Source organism: Dipodomys merriami, unplaced genomic scaffold (assembly GCF_024711535.1).
Source record: "Dipodomys merriami isolate MVZ:Mamm:240054 unplaced genomic scaffold, mDipMer1.0.p SCAF_1, whole genome shotgun sequence".
Classification (NCBI taxonomy): domain Eukaryota; kingdom Metazoa; phylum Chordata; class Mammalia; order Rodentia; family Heteromyidae; genus Dipodomys; species Dipodomys merriami.
The window spans coordinates 128,428,698-128,448,645 of NW_027202270.1; the positions used below are offsets into that span (position 1 = coordinate 128,428,698).

Here is a 19,948-nt window from a genome sequence, read left to right on the forward strand (position 1 = left end):
TGAGAAGTTAGTTATAAAACCATGATTCTGCTCACCATTTTCCTAGTGCACCCAAAGTTTCAGCCTCTCTGCTAGCCACCATAGTTTTAGGTTATAGTTGGTTCTGTAGAGTAGAGCTTGTGGCAGTAATAGCTCTGTGCATTATTTCATGCAATCTTTATGTTAACTCTCAAGACATAGAAAGAGCCCCTTTAACAGATATGAAAAACCAAGGCACCTGAATATTTAGTAAAGGGCCTGAGTTGGCACATGCTTATCAGTCTGGGCATCAGGACGGGTGCCTGAGTTCCAAGTGCACTCTGAGTCACCGCTGTGACTGTTGCATGCAGGACTGTCACCCAGGGCTGTGGGTGCTTTGCTGGAGGAGGGTGCCATTTATCAACATGCTCTTTGTCCCATAGACAGTACTGAAGTTACTCCGCCTGTCCTGTCTGTGATGGGAGAGGCCACCCCTGTGAGCATCGAACCGTAAGTGCCCTTGGAGGCTAGGGGGTGGGGGTGGGGGCAGAGGGATTGCATGCAGGTGGCTTCTGAGAACAAGGGGGGGGGGCTAAATTGTATGTGTAGAGAGCCAGGCTACTTCTTTGGACTTTTCTGCAAATTGGTCCTGGCATCTGCTATCTGTCTTCTTCTGCATTCCATGTGGAAGTTTTCCTGAAACTTCCAGCTCAGCTTGAATTTTTCTCTGAGAAGAGCAGGACTGGGGAGGTGGGGGGGGGGGGTCCCAGAGATCTCCCTGTCAGCATGGAACAGCTTCTCCCCCCTCCAGCTTCTGGGCCTTTCCTTTCTGGTGGTGCCAGGCTGTCTTCACAGTCTTCCTAAAGCCAGACTCCCTGCACCAAGTGGTCTTACTCTCTGTCCTTTCCACCCTGCAGACGGATCAACGTGGGCACCCGGTTCCAAGCAGAAATCCCCTTGATGAGGGACAGTGCCCTGGCAGCTGCAGACCCTCACAAGGCTGACTTGGTATGGCAGCCATGGGAGGACCTGGAGAGCAGCCAGGAGAAGCAGAGGCAAGGTGAGGAGAGTCTGGGGGCTGAGCATGTCGGGTGAGGCTGGTATGAATCAGGCTTAGCCAGGCATGGCCCTAAATATGATTGCCTTCTCTTTATGATTCTCATGAAATCCAGTGGAAGACCTTATGATAGCTGCCTGCTCCAGCATTTTCCCTGGTGCTGGCACCAACCAAGAGCTGGCCCTTCACTGTCTGCACGAGTCTGGAGGAAACATCCTGGTAAGACAGCACCATTGGTTCAGGGCTGGCCCCTTGGAAAGGCCGCCATAGATCTGTGTCTGCTGCCCAGAAGCTAGGCCTGCTGACATGCTGTGTGGAAGGAGGGGGGAGGGGGATGCTTGACACTAAGAAGGGGTTCAGCCCAAGAACTCTAGTTCCATATTCCAGATTGGATGTGCAGAATCCTCTTGTCTGTTCCAGTCCCTAATTTTAAGGTCTCAGGGTCCCACTGTCAGACTGGACTGTCACCGCAGGCCTTCTGCATCCGTGCTACTTGCTTCCAGGACCATGTATCCCCTTAAGAGCCCTGGTAGCCTAGTAGTTCCTGAGCAGCCCTGCCTCCCGTGACTTTACCATCCTCCTACACTTCCATCCCTCAGCAGTTAAGGGGGGCAGGAATAAGTGCCCGCCCCACTGAGAGGTTTGAGGAAGTCCTCTGCCTTTTATCCAGGCCTAGGATGCTAGTCCTTCACTGAGACCACACTGACCTTGACCTTCCCTTTGCTTTCCCTCCAGGAAACACTGAATAAGCTGCTACTGAAGAAGCCCCTGTGGCCCCACAACCACCCACTGGCAACTTATCACTACACAGGTGGGTGGGACCAAGGTGGCCTGTGGCCTGGAGTCTTGAGTCTCCAGCCTCCATGTCCCTGCTTAGGGCTGAGTCATAGATAACCCATTGGGGTCAGCTGAGAGCTGACCAAGTTAGGTAGGTCCTGAAAGACTTAGTGCCCTAGAGAGGAAGAGTGAAAAGGGCGGGCAGGTGGGTGTCCCTCCGGGCAAAAGAGCCCAAGTCAAACATACAAGGGACAGGAACCCAGGAGTACCATCTAAAATGCCCATGGGTACCTGGGAGCTTAGGTGTCTCCTGGAGTATCATTTTGGAGAATCTACTTTAAAAGGGATATCGAAGCTGGGTGCTAATGGTTCATACCTGTAATTCTAGCTACTGAGGAGCCTGGGATCTGAGAATTGCAGTTCAAAGCCAGCCAGGAAAGTATATGAAACGCTTATCTCCAATTAATCATCAGAAAGCTGAAAGTGGTAGAGTGCCAGCCTTGACTGTAAAAGCTAAGGGACAACACGCAGGCCCTGAGTTCAAGCCTCAGTACCAGCACACAAAAAAAAGGGAGGGGGAGGGACATTGACCAAATCATTTAATCCTAGCAGCCACCATATTCATCTGTTCGAGTGCCACATTTTGTGTGCACTGCATCATGTCTGTCCCCTGCCCCTTAGTCCTCACCACACCTGGTGGGTTCTGGTGTCAGCTTCCCATTTCTCAAGTACGAGAGTTAGGCTCCAAGTGACTGCGAGTGAGTAGCCAAACTAGGATGCGGAGTCAGCTCAGAGTGCCTGCAGAGGCCATGTTAACACTTTTCTAAGCAGGTGCAAACCACCACCATCTCCTCCTCCTCCCCCATGCTTACCACCCTGCCTACCTCACAGCCTGCCTCTCTCTCTGCATCTCAGGCTCTGACCAGTGGAAGATGGCTGAAAGGAAGCTGTTCAACAAGGGCATCGCCATTTACAAGAAGGATTTCTTCTTGGTGCAGAAACTGGTGAGCCTGGGGCACGTGAGGGCTGGGAGCTATCGCCATAACTCCCTCTACAGGAGCCAGGGTGAGGAGAAGGGGAAATGTAGCTGCTGACCGAGCTTGCTAGGGATGAACTTAGTGGTTCAACATGTGCCGGTTACACCTGGCGCTCTGTTTCCATCCCTAGCACCGCAGAAGAAAAGAAAAAATGTAATTCCATTAAATAGACTGAGAGACAGTTTTCTAAACAATGCAAGAAGGGGAAAAGATCTGACCTTGGTCGTCCTAAGTTCCCTTCCCCTACTTTAAGGTTCTGTGGTCATGCTCTAGCAGGGTTGAAGAATGTCTAGCCAGCAGGCCAGGCCTTCTAAATCATTTGTGTATGACTGGACAAACACATGACAGACATGTATGTCTCTTGTTGGCTCTAGTGGGCTATCCGAAGTGCATCTGCTTGTACTGATAATTTTGTACACATGTGTGCAAGTACTGGGGCTTGAATGCAGGAACTCAAGCTCAGGCTTGGCTTTCTTGCTCAAGGCTGGTGCTCTACCACTTGAGCCATATCTCTACTTCCTGACCTTATGCTGGCTAATTGGAGATAAGAGTCTCATGGGCTTTTCTGCTGGGTCTGGCTTTGAGCAGCTAGATTACGGGTTTGAGCCATGAGCACCAGCCTATAGTGATAATTTTGTATGGCCCTCTAAAGTTACAAATATCCAAGTGGCCTTGGACAGAAAAAAAGATTCCCTAATCTTGCCTCATTGTCTCAGTTTAGAGGGAGGCCTTGGTGGCAAGACAAATCAGGTATGAGGGCTGCACACAGGTGAACCTGTTGTTTTTTGTTGTCGTTGTTGTTTTTGCCTTTATTTATTGGGCGCTGTCCCTCAGCTCTTCAGCTCAAGGCGAGTGCTCTACCGCTTGAGCCACAGCACCGCTTCCAGTTTTTTGAGTGATTTATTGGAGATAAGAGTCTCACGGATTTTCCTGCCCAGTCTGGCTTTGAACCGAGATCCTCAGATCTCAGCCTCCTGAGTAGTTAGGATTATAGGCATGAGCCACAAGCGCCCTGGCTCGTTGTTTTTGCTAATCCAGAGACATGCATCTTTTCCAGCATTATCTCACAGACTCTGGTCTATGGGGAGAGTGAGTTGTGTGGGTGGCCAAAGGAAAAGAGCTTCTGAGAATGGGCTGCTTCCTCTTGGGATGTACATTGTATCTGGAATGGTCCTGAGAACCTGACCAAGTGTTGACAAATCTGTGAAGGCCCTGTTAGGGCAGTTATTTGTTAGGCCTTAGTAACATTGTTGCCAGTATTTCCAGGAAGCACATGTTCATGAAGTTCACTGAGGCATCCAAATGCCTAATGAAGACAGCAGACTAATGGTCAGATTAAGGAGCAGGGAGAATTGACTGGATAGCTGCAGTCTAATTAATAAATGTGTGGCTTGGCCATTCCCATGAGACAAGGCATGTCTTCTTTCTTTCACGGATCAGAGTAGTGCACTGCACCTGGGCTCTCTGAACTGGACGCCCAGCCCAGTAGTGGCTGGGTCCAGGGAGTAGGGGATGAGGGAGGGGAGCATCGGAGAAAACAGCCCTTCTGTAGGAGAGTAGTCCAAAACTAAAGCCCAGTGTCCAAATAGATTTATGAAATGGAAGGAGCAGAGTGTCAGGAGTCCTTGGGGATGACTCACCTCACTGGTGCCATGTGGAAAACTTCAAATTAGGAAGTGGGTGACTTAACCTGAGGTTGTACAGCCATTTGTTGGGAAAGTTAGACCTTTTGCTTCCTCTCAGGCTTTCTTACTGGTTTCCTTGGGGTTGCTTTTCCCATATTTTTCTCCCTCTCACTTGTCAGGTGCTGCTCCCTGAAGAGCAATCCAACAGCTCACATGAAGGGGCCCGTGTTGCTAGGTAGAAACTGGCTTAAGATGGGGAGTGGTTTAGATCTTCCTCTTACCTTTATTTGCTTATTATTTTGTCAGTCTTGAACTCAGGGCCTGGGTGCTGTCCCTGAGCTTTTGTGCTCAAGGCTAGCACTCTACCACTTTGAGCCACAGCTCTACTTCCAGATTATTATTGTTCATTTGAGATAACAGTCTTATGGACTTTTGTGCCTAGGCTGGCTTTGAACCTTGGTCCTCAGATCTTAGCTTTCTGAGTAGCTGGGTTTACAGGCCTGAGCCACTAGCATGCAGCTTTCTCTTCCTTTTTAATTGGAAAAGTTTCCAACTCATACAAAATAGAACAGTATGATGAACACTCACTATTGCAAACGTTCACCCTATTTACTTTTTTACTTTGTCTACATCTAAACACTATCCCGCCCTCAACTATTTTCTCATCTGTTTTAGATCAGCAAGCTGGGTACCCATGGCTCACGCCCATAATCCTAAATCTGTCATCCTAAGTACTTGGGAGGATCATGGTTCAAGGCTTCCATTTCAGCTGAGAGCTGGTCACAGAAATGCACACTGTTAACATAGCTCCAATGGGAAGCCTAAAAGGCATATTGAAGCTGACCGAAGTGTGGCCTGGCAAGAAGTGAGATACTATCTCAAAAATAACAGTGCAAGCTGGGTGCCGGTGGCTCACTCCTGTAATACTAGCTACTCAGGAGGCTGAGATCGGAGGATCACAGTTCAAAGCCAGCCCAGGCTGGAAAGTCTGAGACTCTTACCTCCAATTTACCACCAGAAAATCAGAAGTGGCATTCTGTCTTAAGTATTAGAGCATTTGCCTTGAGCTGAATAGCACAGGGACAGAGCCCAGACCCAGAGTTCAAGCCCCATGACCAACAACTAATAATAATAGTAATAATGACGGTGCAAAAAAAAAAGGGCTAGAGATGCAGCTCAGCCAGTCTGTTAGCAAGTGTGAGGCACCAAGTTCAAACCCTAGTTCTGCCTAAGAAAATAAAAGTAAGTCATAGCTATCCTGGCATATGACTCAACAGATTTTCAGCATGTATCTCCCAAAGCAAGAATTATTTTCCAATAAAACCACAGTACCATAAATACAAGAGTGCTTGCCTAGCAAGTGCCAGACCCTGGGTCAATCCACAGTACCACAAGAAACAACACAAAACACTCCCAAGAAATTAAAACTGACATGAACCCCTCCAGTATGTGGTTCACTGTCAAATGTCCCCAGTGACTCCAGTGTTGTCCTTTATGGTTTTATTTACTTACGAATTGATTGATTGAAGTCAGTGTGGAAGCATTGGTTAATTGCATTGATCACAGGTTTGTGGCAGAATAAGGCATAAGAGAAATGCTTGAATTTCTTGGGTTTACTGGATTGGATTTTTTTAGCCTAAGGCTAACATATTTTCAGAAACAGGAAAAGCTGGATTCTCTCCAAGTAGGTGAATTAAACCAGCAGCTTCTGACCTCAATTTTGGCTTTAAACCAGATCCAGACCAAGACTGTGGCCCAATGTGTGGAGTTCTACTACACCTATAAGAAGCAGGTGAAAATCGGCCGCAATGGGACTCTCACCTTTGGGGACGTGGATGCAAGTGATGAGAAGTCAGCCCAGGAAGAGGTTGAAGTAGACATTAAGGTGACTCCTTTCCCAGCTTCATCTGCCTCAAGCATGGCTGGGGCTGAGCCCAGAGCTGAGCTGGCAGGCTGAGGCCAAGCTCTCCAGGCATCTGTGGAGGGCAGGCAGAGGAAAGCAGAGTCCCCTCACCCTGCAACTGATGTCCCAGACCCTGGACCTTTGGGTTCTCCTTGCTAGGCTACAGATGCAGAACATTGGAGAATTTGCTACAGTAGCATCTGCTTTCCTGAGAGCAGACCTCTCACATTTTCCCAGACTCTGGTCATTCTTGCATCACCTTTATGATTTCTACTCTATCTGCCTCCCACCGCATGTCAACATTATTATTCCTGTCATGTCCACACTCCGCATGTGCTATTACTGAACACTTCTCTTTGAGTCAACTTTTTTTTTTAACTCAAATAAAATGGAAGCTTTATGTGACAATGATAAATAGAAAGCCAGGATTGTTTCCCCCGAATAGAAGGTACTGATAAAAGTAAATATGTTGAAAACCAAACACTGTTACTCTAGTCTAGCTTAGAAACTGTTGTTGCCTGTTAGCACTCTGAGAATGCAGCCTGACCTCTCTTTGTTAAAGAGATTATCAGGTCTAGAGCAGTATAAAAAAACACAGTAACACAAACCCCAGACTTTGTCCTTGACATAACCAGGACTGAAAGAGAACTGAAAAAGGGAATGTTACTTAACTCTGCATTTGTATATCCTTCTGGCATCATCTCAGGGTTCTAAGCTCTTATGTGGGGATATGCTGCTTTCATACAAGGAGTGGGCTGGACCCCATTTTCCAGATGGAAAGGGAGTGGAGATACAGAAAGCGTTACAGACATGGTGAGGAACTGGAAACTCGAGGCTCCTGCCTGGCTCACTAGACCACTGTGTCAAGGCATGTCTTCAGTGAGCATCTATCCAAGAATGCGGGTAGCTTATGGATCCTTGCATACTTCCTCTGCCATTGGCTCAGTTTCAAGTGTTCAAGCTCATCCTAGGGGCTCTCAGGGTCAAAATTCTTTTTGTTCCCAGGTAGACTAGACATAGGAGGGCTAGTCTGTGACAAGAGTTCTAGTACAGGAGGCTGGGCCAGGCCAGGCCAAGTAGTGGCTTATGAGCTCTGGCTGAGTCAGAGTCAGTGCACTACAGCAGTGTGACTGAGTGTGTTCTTGTCCCCATAGACTTCCCAGAAGTTCCCAAGGGTGCCTCCTCCCAGAAGAGAGTCCCCAAGTGAAGAGAGGCTGGAGCTCAAGGGAGAGGTAAAGGAGCCCAAGAGAGAGGGGGAGGAAGAGGCACCAGAAACCCAGGAGAAGGGAGAACAGGAAGAGGGGCGAGAGCGCAGCCGGCGGGCAGCTGCCGTCAAAGCCACGCAGACACTACAGGCCAATGAGGCGGTAAGTGTGACTTCCACCTCTACTCCCTGGACGCAGGGCCACGAGGGCTGAGATGGGCCTGGGGTATGGGAGGAGGGCAGAGCAGAAACATGGTGAGAAAACCTCACCATCACAATAACAGGAAGTGAATGAAGTACTTTTTGCTGTCAACTGCTCTACTCTCAGCCCTAGGTGGTAGAGGCTACGATTAACCCCATTTTATAGACAAGGAACTTGAGGCCCAAGTAGTAGGCAGCCTGATGCCGGTTGCTATTTATTTTTATACTCTACTGCTTCTATGTCTTAGATTTAGAGGGAAAATAATTACCTTGTATAGACCTCGTAGGAACTGGTGCTGATGACTCAGGCCTAGAATCCCAACTACTTGAGGGTCAGTTCAGAGCCAGACAAATCCTAGAGACTCTTATCCTACAATTAACTGACAAAATGCTGCAAGTAGAGACATGTCTCAAGTGGTAAAGCGCCAGCAGTGAACGGAAAAGGTCAGATGAGAGCATGAGGCCCTGAATTCAAGCCCCAGTGTCTGCTGCAAAACAATAACAAGTTAAAACAAACAAACAAACAAAAACTTATCATCTCCCTCCTACCCCAATACTCCACAAAGTCGTAACCCATTCTACAGATGTCAACTGATGCACCTGGAATCATACCCTGTATCCTTGGGTTCTTAGTACAGTACACTCTGTCCACCACATCACACATCAGGAGGCTAAACCTCCTGCTAGAGCTGCCCTTATCGGCAAGAGTTCTGTCAGAAAAGCAGAGGGCTGGGAGTTCCTTTGTACATTTTGGCCTGAGGATTGCCTAGCAACTGAACACACCTGCTCTCTCCCTTCTGAGCATGGCCACTCCTGTGCCAAGACCTGCACTGTGTGCCCCAACTCTGTCCAGCTCTGCTTTCCCATGAGAATTGGCCTAGGACACTTGCCACTTCTGAGGGCTCCTTCTCTAAGGCCTGCCCCACAAGTCCTCTGCCCTCTGACACCTGCTTTCCTTCTGCTCTTTCTCTTTCTTAGCATTTTCCAGGCTTTGCTCAGAAAGTTAGCCTTCCATGAGATTAGGAGCTCTTGGAGAGCAGGGGCTCTTGTCTGCCCACCTCTGTGTCCCCAGTGCCTGGCACATTATGTGGATCTTAATCCCTTTTATGACATGAAGGCATGCATGGACTAAATGACAGGAAACCTGAATTCTTTAAGTGCGATGCCAAGATTTCAGGTCATCAGCACCAAGCTGTCTAGTAGCTGAGGGCCACCACATTGAATTATTGGGCCAGCCACTTTGGGAACAGTAGCACTACAGTTGATCCAAGACACACCGGGCTCCTGAAGAGGCACGGCCTGTCACTGGAAGGACGCAGGATGCTAGGTGACCCATTGGCAGGATTGAAAGGCTCCTGTTCTTGAGATTTCACAATTCTGGATCTATCCTTCCCCAAATCACCTGACACTTCTTGCTGATTCTCTTCTCCATTGTTCTCTCCAGGCCAATGACATCCTCATCCTCCGGAGCCACGAGTCCAACGCCCCTGGGTCAGAAGGTGGCCAGGTCCCAGAGAAGCCAAAGGAGGGGACAGGAAAGTCCCGAAGGGCACTACCTTTTTCAGAGAAGAAGAAGAAACCAGAGACATTTAATAAGACCCAGAATCAGGAGAACACTTTCCCTTGTAAAAAATGTGGCAGGTAAGATGGCTAGTTCCTGAGGGCCGTGGGACAGAGGCTGGGCAGCGGGAGCTGCTAGTATTGAGATGGCATCAGATTGGCACCATGGGGTCCCAGAGCAGCGGTGTCATCAGGTGGGCAGCATGTGGAAGAGCGCCCATAGGGGTGAGGGGGTAAGGGTGGGCAGAAGCCAGGTACACACATCCCTACCCTGGGATGTCCGGGGCCAACCAGCCCTCACCTGATTCCCTGCCCCACTGCAGGGTGTTCTTCAAGGTGAAGAGCCGCAGTGCACACATGAAGAGCCACGCGGAGCAGGAGAAGAAGGCCGCGGCGCTGCGGCAGAAGGAGAAGGAGGCCGCGGCAGCTGCAGCCTCGCACCAGCAGGCGCTGCGGGAGGAGAGCAGTGCAGGAGAGAAGGGCTGAGAACAGCTGGCCCCGCTCACTGGACTCCCCAGCCCTCCGCACCTGGGAACATGAGGGAGCCAGGAGAGGGCCCCATGGACTTTGCAACAATGAAATAGATGGCTTTTATTGATAAAGGCCCCAGGAGCAGTGTTAAAGGGCTGCAGGATCCACGGTCTCTTGGCATCTGGTCTGTTGGAAGTTGTCCTGCTTTCCTGGAAGCTTGAGAATCCTGGTCCCCTTGGAGTGTGGGGGGCTCTGCAGCTGCCTCTCACTCTGATTTCTGCTGCCTTTGCCGCCGCGCAGTCTCTGCCCTCCTCTTTGCCTCTCTACCCTACTCCCTCTGTGTCCAGGAAGCCACCTCGGCAAGCCAAGCACAAACCCAGCCCCCTTGCAGCATTATTTCTCCCTCCCCACAGGACTCGGAAGGCTGCACCAGCCCTGTCTCAAACCTTAGAAAATGGACTCCATTAGAGGGACTGTGGTGGCTTAACACCTGCTGTTGTCCCTGTGCCAGTGACCTGTTCAGGCTCCTTCCTTCCTAGGAGTGATGCCCAGGGCAGATCCTGGCCCTCTGCTGCTTACAAGCAGTCCTGCTGGGCTGGGAAGTTTTCTCAAGTATTCATGTCTCTGCTCTCACCTGCTGCAGGGAAAGGGAATGTCAAGAGGCTGGAAGCTGCAGGGCTAGGTCTGAGAGCTCTTGAAAGCCTGGCTCTTGCTTCTCACCATTTTGCCAAATACCTTGGGGCCCTGGAGGCTGCTAAAAGGGAGCTTAGCCTCAAACAGGTCCTGGAGAGGCCCAGCCTGCTCCTCCTTGGTGCCAGCTCCCTGGCTTGCCCCTGACCTGCCCTCAGCAGCTGCCACCTAATGCCACCACACTCCTCAGTGTTAGTGTTCACAGCCAACCTCCCCCGCCACCCCCACCCCAGTCCTGCATGCTGGAGAGTTTCTGGATCCTTCCCTGGGAAGGGGAGGTCTCCCCACTAGATTGGACAGGAGCCTTCATTCCTTGACTTGTGTCACTTTGGAGCTATTTATTTATTCTTAGTATTTAATTTTTAACATCCTCTCAGGGACCAGTGGCCTCTTGCTTTCTGAGGCCCAAGTGCATTTATCCCCAAATAAGGCACCTTTTCGGCATCCCCTCCCCATCCCATCCCCAATTCCCAAGGCGCTAGGGTCCCTTACCTTGTTGCTCTGGAAGCTTTTGCCAATAGGACTAATAGTAGCATTGAAGGAGGCTGGAAAGATGGAGGATGTCACCAGAGCCACCCAGAGACTAGCACAAGTGGGTGAGTTCAAAGGCAGTTCGCGTGGCTGCCTCTTCTGTACTTTGAAATTGCTTGAGGGTGTTGGCAGGGAGTCAGAATTCTGGTTTTATTTATCAGGCCTGGATTCTGCCTTGAAGAAGCCATATTTGGTGTGGAATCACTGAAATAAAAGGAGCCAGAAAATTCTAGAGGCTCCTTTACTTGCCAATCCCGAGAAGGGGGGTGGGGTGGGGTGGGGCGCGGCCACAGTGATTAGTCATTTTTTTCTGATCTCATCAGTCAACTTTAGTTGTGAAAAGAAGTTGAGGTGTGTGTGTATGAGAGGTTAACATGTCAGGAAGACTCCTGAGGAGGGAGATATACTAAATGCATTGTGTTGGTAACTGGGAATGGAGAGACAGCTTTCTTTTTAAAGTATGCACGTCAGGTCATTTTCAGTTTCATGTATGCATTCATGTAATGCATTAATGTAATGCATTGATATAGGACCCCAGCTAGGGGAGTGACAAAATTCTCCCAACTGCCTGAACTCCTGAACTGTTGCCTCAGTCTTCAGTTTTCTTGTTAAGTTCCTTCCATAGGCTTCTCTAAACTCAGAGCCCCAACACTGCAAAAATCTGATATACCATCTAGAAGGAGGGCATCAAATTTATGTTCTCTTCTAAATCACTTGTATAATGAGTGCCTTCACAGCTTAGCCCCAAAGTGCTACTTATGTTTCCCAAGGTTTGTGGGGGTTTTTTGTTTTTGTTTTTGTTTTTCCTATTCAGACCATATTTGGCTTTAGGCCCCTTTACGGATGTAACAAAAACCTTCAGTCACATGAAACCATCCTGTTCCGTGGTAATGTCGTCTAGTACTTGGAATTTTTTTTTTTAATAGGGCAGTAATTCTATAATAAACACAGAGTCAGAGCAGGTAAATGGAGTCAGGAAAATTCAGATGGTACCCAGACACCAGATTTTCAGGAGTGTCCTTGCTCCAGGATGCATTTATAGGAGAATGCACTGTGAAAAGTGAAATATTCAGAGAGCAGATGCACTTTTGGCAAGTAACTTGCCAATAAAGTATTTACACCCATGGAAGCTGGCATAGGTTTATCTTTAATGGTGCTTTCCCCCTGTGAACACATTAGGCTTGTCTTTTGTCTTTTTCCTTTTCAGAGCTCTCAGCTTTAAGAAGTGACAAACACCTCCAGCTTTACAATGTCCTTTCCACACTGTCTCGTTATGGCCACCTCCATCTGCACTCAGCTAAGGGTGTGAAAACTGACCTAGTGCCTATGTTTAGACCATTTCTGAGGTCTTTTACCCATCCAAGGAGACAGTGCCATCCTTGCTGTCCTCCATGCCTTCAGCAGTCCCCCCTCACAGCTAAGGTACCCATCTGCCCCTTCTGTCACCCGGCCTCTAGCCCTTGGCCAAAGGTCTTGTGCTGCTTATGTCTAAAGGGATCGCCTATATTTAACTGCCTCAGTGACCTAACCTCTTTCTTCTCATGTGCCAGATGTTAAGATGAAGGAGGAATACAACACATACTCAAGACTCAGTTATTCAAATGTTTTCACTGGGACTTTTTTTTTCTGGGATATTATTTATTACTAGACTGGCAAGCCTAACTCCTTAGGTTTACAAGAAGTTTGCATATTTTTTTATAAAACAATTGTGCCCACCCCACATTTGGCTGTGTTAATATTTGCCTCTAACAATTAGCAGCTGTTTTTACCTTTTCCTCATTTGTCTCTCAGTTGAAGGCCTTGCTGGGACAGAGCACAGGAACAGCCTTGACAGTCTGTAATTATTGTACAAATATTTTAATAGCATATAAATAAGTATATTCCTCTTATTTTGAAACAAATGATCAGACACTGCCTTTTGTGTGTTTGCTGCCTGTGGCACCACCCCCCCTTTTGTTTAAAAAAAAAGACTGTTACATATTAAAAGTGTACATATATAAATATTACCTCTTTTGCTGTACAGTTGTGATAGACCAGACTGAAGATTTTATTTTTTGTGTGCTTTTTATAAAAAAAATTAATACACTAAAGAGAATCTTGCTGATGTGATTGTAATGTACCTATGTAACTTATTTACTTTTGAATGTTCTTCTGTATCTTCAAACCTTTTATTAAATAAGGTTTCAGAAAAACTCAAGAGTTGAAGGCTATTTTCTTTTAGCAGGATTTTAACCATCTGGGATTGATGTAAATAGGCCTTGTTTCGGTTGAAGGGAGATTACTTGACATTTTTTAAGCAATAAGGGTTCTGTTTTACTAGCCCAAGTGGGTAAGGCCAAGAGGGGAAATAACAGTTTGCTTTACAAAAATGAGTGCATAGACAGGTCTTTCTATAAAATTGTAGAGAACTTTGAAGTCAACGCCTTGTACACAAACACAGATGCTTTTTCATTTGGATGAAATATGGTCAAGAAGTCAGGAAAGTCTGAGTACTGAGGAGTTTGGTTTTGTTTTTTTTTTTTTTTTTTTTTTTTTTGGGTCATGGTGCTTGAACTCTGAGCCTGGGTACTGTCCCTCAGCTCTTCAGCTCAAGACCAGAGCTCTACCACTTGAGTCACAGTGCCAGTTTTCTGGTGATTTATTGGAGATAAGAGTCTCACGGACTTTCCTGCCCAGGCTGGCTTTGAACCATGATCCTTAGATCTCAGCCTCCTGAATAGCTAGGATTACAAGCATGAGCCACCTGTGCCCAGCTGAGGAGTATTTTTATATCCAGTATAGATTGCATATAGAATGAATGAGGAACTGTTTCCAGATTAATGATGCTCCCAGAGAAGGCCTCTGCCTGGCCCTTGGGTACCAACTTCCTAGTGTTGCAAATAATAATCATTTTAGGACATAATGAGGTAGAGACCAAGAAAGCTTATCAGTAAAGCAAAACAAAGATAGTACACAAGCCAGACAGGTGTGTGTATCTGGTACAATAAGTGTTCTAGCATCACTTATTTATTATATATTAAAAAGTAAGTTGGAGAGTTGTGCTCCCTTGTGATCTTTTGCATTCCATCAGTCTTGTCAGCGTTTTATCAGTTGGGCAAGTTGGTCTTCTCATTAACTTCAGGTCATTGTGACATTGATATTTTAGTGTCCTTTCAAAGTAAGGGCTGCTTGGTGCTCCCTTCAAGACAGGTATTCATACTTGAGATATATATTCTATCTTGTAAAATACTTATGTGCCCAAAGGAGTTATTTTACTAAGGGTGTTTTGTTTTTGCAGTATTTTAAGATAACCTTGCTCAGTCCCCAGAGCACATTATTTGGACAAGTGGACACAGGGAAAGCGCCTCCCTCTTTCTCTTTTTAATAAATGTTACAGTTTGTTGGAGGAGTTTAAGGCTTAAAGCAAATAGTGCCTTTGTGCTTCTCATCAAGCTACTCACTAATACAGTGTTTATCTCTGAGTTTCTGGCTATTTCTCTTGTTTCATTTTCCTTCATCTAGCCTGCCTCACAACCTGATAAGTTGACTGCGGTGCATGCATTTTTCAACAGGATCAACACCAAGTTTAGGGTTGGGGGGGCAGTTAAGCGCAATTTTTATTTTATTTTTATTTCTTTGCTAGTCTTGGGGCTTGAACTCAGGTCCTGGGCACTGTCCTTGAGCTTCTTTTGCTCAAGGCTAGCACTCTACCACTTGAGCCATAGCTCCAATTCCGGCTGAGGAATTGAACCCAGAGCTTCGTGCATGCTAGGCAAGCACTCTACCCCTAAGCCACATTCCCAGACCTTAATGCGACTTTTATGAATATTGTTTTTAAAAAAATGGAGCCCACGCTGGTGGCTCACCTCATACCTGTAATTCTACTCAGGCAGCTGTCAGCCCCAGCAGGAAAGTCCATAAGCCTTGCCAACAATTAACCAGCAAAAAGCCAACAGTGGAACTGTGGCTCAAGTGGTCGAACACCAGTCCTGGAGCCAAAAAAACTCGGGGACAGCACCTAGGCCCTGAGTTCAAGGCTGGGCGCGTGTACACACGCACACACGCACACACGCATAACCCTGGAGAATATGAGAAGGAAATGCGCCCTCAGAATGGCGTTTCAGAGCCCTTCGCTCTCACCATGGCAACCAAGAGACCCGCTGGGGGCCGGAGCCCGCGGGTCTCGCGTTGTCTGGGACACGGTTGCCATGGCTACGCCGGCGCAGGCTCCGCGCGGGCTGCTCGAGGGCGGCCCCGCCCCCCAGTGCCGCAGTAACGTCTCAGCCGGCGGGTGCGGGAAGGACGCGCCGCGGCCGCGCTGCGCAGAAACAGCTGCTGCGGCCCGCGCTGTGGGCCGCCCTCTCTCGCCCTCGCCTCCCTCGGCTGCCTCCAGCCTCGCTTCTCCGACCTTCCCGCACCTCACTCTGGCCTCGCTTCCCACGAAGAAGCCACTCGCCGGCTGGCCCGGCCACCGGTGCTGCGAGCTCGGGACCGCGTCTCCTGCCGCCTGCCAACCACCGGCCGCCCGCCCGCCGACCCCAGGAGCGTGAGCGCATCCGCCATCTCCGGCTGCGCCAACCCCACGGCCGCAGACCTGGGCTGGAGGTGCAAGATGGCGTCGGCTGCGTGACCGACCCGGCGGCCTCGAGACCCCCGCCAGCCCGGCCGAGGCCCGGAGGGCGGCCCGAGGACCCGGCGAGGCGGCGAGGCTTGCGTGCGCCCGCCGAACCTGCTTCCGCAGACGCGGCCCCTCGGTAGCTGGGGAAGATGGCGATGACACTGTTGGAAGACTGGTGCCGGGGCATGGATGTGAACTCCCAGCGAGCTCTGCTGGTCTGGGGGATCCCCGTGAACTGCGATGAGGCCGAGATCGAGGAGACCCTTCAGGCTGCCATGCCCCAGGTGCCCTATCGGGTCCTCGGGAGGATGTTCTGGAGGGAAGAGAACGCCAAGGCGGCCTTGTTGGAGCTCACCGGCGCCGTGGATTACTCCGCCGTCCCCCGGGAGTTGCCAGGCAAAGGCGGCATGTGGAAGGTGGTCTTTAAGCCGCCGACTAACGATGCCGAGTTCCTGGAAAGGCTACACCTCTTCCTGGCTCGAGAAGGGTGGTCCGTGCAAGATGTGGCCCGCGTGCTCGGGTTTCAGAGCCCGGCCCCGGCCCCGGGCCCAGAGATGCCGGCGGAGATGCTCAACTATATTTTGGATAATGTTATTCAGCCTCTCGTGGAGTCTGTCTGGTACAAGAAGCTGACGCTGTTCTCCGGGAGGGACGTCCCGGGCCCCGGGGAGGAGGCCTTTGATCCCTGGCTGGAGCACACGAATGAGGTCATAGAGGAGTGGCAGGTGTCGGACATAGAAAAGAGGCGGCGGCTGATGGAGAGTCTGCGAGGCCCCGCCGCTGACGTCATCCGCATCCTCAAGACCAACAACCCGGCCATCAGCACCGCCGAATGCCTGAAGGCCCTGGAGCAGGTGTTTGGGAACGTGGAGAGTTCTAGGGATGCGCAGGTCAAGTTTCTGAACACTTATCAGAACCCAGGAGAAAAGTTATCGGCCTACGTCATCCGCCTGGAGCCTCTCCTGCAGAAGGTGGTGGAGAAGGGAGCCATTGATAAAGATAGCATCAACCAGGCCCGGCTGGAGCAGGTCATTGCCGGGGCCAACCACAGTGGGGCCATCCGAAGGCAGCTGTGGCTGACGGGGGCCGCGGAAGGGCCGGCTCCCAACCTCTTCCAGTTGCTGGTGCAGATTCGCGAGGAGGAGGCCAAAGAGGAGGAGGAGGAGGCTGAGGCGGCCCTTCTGCAGTTAGGCCTGGATGGACACTTCTGAGTCCCTGGAGAGGGGCTGTATAATGGCGCCCCACCACAGCTGCTTTGCTCGTCCCTCTGCAACCTTGAAGGCCTGTCTGAGTAGTAAAGACCTAGCCTCGTTCTGTTTCTGTTGTTTATTGGGGGGGGGGGAGGTGAGGAAGGGTATGGGAGGTTGGGGAGAGGGAAGGAACAGGGGGAGTCAGACCGGCCTATTCATGTAACATTCGTGAAATTGTGCAAGCGCCATGAGCTGCTGCAACAATATAAAGTGGGTCAAGCTGACTCAAATGCCAGGGAAGAGCTGGACCCAAGTGCTTGCTGTAAGCTGTTTTTAAGACATCGTTGGCAGTCGTGAAAACCATGAACCTGTGACGCTTCCCATCCAGGTAATTCAATGTAAAATTGCATGTTCAGATGCTTAGTCCAGGCTTGGCTCACAAGAAGTGTTTGGTAAAATTGTGAATTGTTATTTTACTAATGTTGTGAAGTTCTCTTTACTATAAATTGCTCCTCATATTACTGAAATGTAAATTAGATATTATGCAACTTCATGATGCAAATTTCTTCTCAAGATGTGGGCCCATTTAATTAAAAAGTATTCTGAGACTATAAAATGGAATTTTTAAAAATACTGCCGTTATGGAGCTGTGTAAATTTTTCATGAGGAGGCTGATATGCACTAGTTGATCCATTCCCCTACTTCAGATCTTTTGTCATAGTTCTTGTTTAGGCTGATTCTGTGTTCTAAATTTGAGGCTATCAAATAGATGTATGCAAATAAAAGTAATTTTAAAATTTCTGTTGTCTTGTTTTTTGACAAGTATATTTCCAGTGTAAATAACTGCATCCTTTTTCTTATTAAAAAAAAAAGTTCCCCTATGTCATAAAATCTAACCTTAATTACTATGTTAGTTTAAATTGCAAATACTCTCTAATGTACTAAATATTTACTTTTTCTAGACAAATGTTACCTTAAACTAGACTTTTACTAAAAAGTTTTAGAAAATCGGAATATCTGACTTTTTTTCTCCTTTTAAAATCACTTTGTGGGCTGGTGACATGGCTCAAATGGTAGAGCACTTGCATAGCAACTAGAAGGCCCAGAGTTCAACCTAGTACCATAAGAAGATGTACTTTCCAGCTAAGAACTTGTTTCACTGAAAAAATAACTATAGCTTCTCACACCTGTGTAAAGTGATTTCTTTTTTAGTATCTATACCAAGATGTGAAAAGGGAAAGACTTTAAAATGTTGGCCTGTGAAAATATTTAGTGACTACAGATGTCTTGAAGTTCTTAGGAAAATCAAGTAATTTTCATAAGCGTTAAGTGATTTGGCTTTTTTCCCTTAAAGTTTTAAAATTTTAACTGATATAAGCATACACTGTGGAATTGATAAAGGTGCTTTCCCCTTCTTCTGTTCACTCATATCTTCTCACATCTCTGTTCCTCCATTCTCACAAGTGCATATCCCACAATTCTTGTCCTTCTCCCTCAACTGATATGCAGTTCTTCACTTCCACCACAAACATTTGCAAGACCCCCTTGTCCCCTACCCAATCAGACTCAACTTCCCTGTCCACTCCCACCAGTGTGGAGAGTGCATACTTCTGCACACTGTGTGCAGGCGTGCACTTAGCACTCTCCATTCACGGAAGTACCATACCATTCTCCCACCCTCAACATTCATTCCATGTCTCATGTTGTATATACATATGCCCTTTGTATCATATTCTAACCAGGCACACTCCCATACATACCCATATTCACAAAAATGGGGTCCGTTTTTAACCCAGTATGTTATGGGTATCCACTGTACAAAATATATGTTTTTGACTGGTATTTTGGAGGACAGGCTTCTGTGGCCCAGGCTGGCCTCAAACTCCTGATCCTTCTGCTTCAGTCTCCCAAGTGCTAGGATTGCAAGTATGGGCCACTAGACCTAGCCTTTATCTTTTCATCACTGCAGAATTGATTACATCATAGGAAAAAAAGGTCTTTTAGTATTATATCACACATACTTCTAATGCAATACGCAGATGTAACATGTCAGGATTCCCAGAAACTCATCCTTTTGTAACAAACCCAGGCTGGCCTCAAACCCTCCTTAGTCTTCCAAGATGCCCACTTTGTCCTAGAAAACAATGAACTATGATTTTTCAAGGCTTTCTCTTTATAGGCTCAGAAATCAAAATATATTTTTTAAGTCAGATGCTGGTGGTTCATACCGGTAATCCTAGCTACTCAGGAGACTGAGATTTGAGAATCTCAGTTTTTTACCAGCCCAGACAGAAAAGTCTGTGAGACTTTTTTTTTGGGGGGGGGGTGTCAGTCGTGGGGCTTGAACTCTGGGCCTGGGTGCTGTCCCTCAGCACTTCAACTCAAGGCAAGCACTCTACCACTTGAGCCACAGCTCCACTTCTGATTTTCTAGTGGTTTATTGGAGATGAGTCTAATGGACTTTCCTACCCTGGCTGGCTTTGAACCGCGATCCTCAGTAGGTAGGACTACAGGCATGAGCCACTGGCACCCAGCGGGTGAGACTTATCTCCAATTAAACACCAGAAAATGAGATGTGGAGCTGTGGCTCTAGCGTTGAGCAGAAAAGCTCAAGGACAGTGCGCAGGTCCTGAGTTCAAGCACCACAATAGCAAAAAAAAAAAAAAAAAAATGTATCCTTATACTTGGAATAAGTAGAATCTGCACTATAGTGCTTGTCCAAAATTATATTTTATCTGATAGCACAAAATGTATACTTGTAGGGGCTGGGAAGGTGGCTCAGTGGTAGAGTGCTTGCCTTGAATGCCAGAGTCCCTGGGTTTGATTCCTCAGCACCACATAAGCAAAAAAAGAAAAAAGCCAGAAGTGGTGCTGTGGCTCAAGTGGTAGAGCGCTAGCCTTGAGCTGAAGAGCTGAGGACAGCGCCCAAGCTGAGTTCAGGCCCCACGACCGGACCCAAAAAAAACCCCCAAAAAATGTATACTTGTAAAATGTCTAATGTTACTGATATTGTGGTGGTGGTGTTCTTGAAGGCTTGCCAGCTAACCTTTATCTTATGCATGTTTGTAAGTAAAGCAAGGACTAAGAATGGCAAGTTCAGTAATACTGTCCCTGGAAGATTTCCAGGGGTTAAATAATTCCAAAAAT

At 48.1% G+C, this 19,948-nt stretch overlaps 2 protein-coding genes across 5 annotated transcripts in view; both read left to right on the forward strand.

Annotated features, from left to right (window-relative positions):
• Window positions 1–10,989, forward strand: part of Mideas (mitotic deacetylase associated SANT domain protein) — a 77,910-nt gene extending 66,921 nt beyond the window's left edge. For 2 of the 4 annotated variants that reach the window (XM_070030448.1, XM_070030439.1), the window contains exons 5-13: window positions 402–468; window positions 876–1,018; window positions 1,131–1,234; window positions 1,751–1,826; window positions 2,708–2,796; window positions 6,190–6,339; window positions 7,512–7,724; window positions 9,207–9,403; window positions 9,646–10,989. In XM_070030448.1, the coding sequence (XP_069886549.1) occupies window positions 402–468; window positions 876–1,018; window positions 1,131–1,234; window positions 1,751–1,826; window positions 2,708–2,796; window positions 6,190–6,339; window positions 7,512–7,724; window positions 9,207–9,403; window positions 9,646–9,808 (1,202 nt within the window). In that variant the 3' untranslated portion in view covers window positions 9,809–10,989. Of the gene's footprint in view, window positions 1–401; window positions 469–875; window positions 1,019–1,130; window positions 1,235–1,750; window positions 1,827–2,707; window positions 2,797–6,189; window positions 6,340–7,511; window positions 7,725–9,206; window positions 9,408–9,645 lie in introns of those variants that run through there. The other 2 variants (XM_070030469.1, XM_070030458.1) reach the window with 2 other exon arrangements.
• A 4,273-nt stretch (window positions 10,990–15,262) lies between these two features.
• Window positions 15,263–16,946, forward strand: Pnma1 (PNMA family member 1). The gene has a single exon (XM_070030483.1). It carries the CDS (start codon window positions 15,761–15,763, stop codon window positions 16,820–16,822), a length of 1,062 nt encoding a protein of 353 aa, XP_069886584.1. The 5' UTR covers window positions 15,263–15,760; the 3' UTR covers window positions 16,823–16,946.
• Window positions 16,947–19,948: the final 3,002 nt, after the last annotated feature.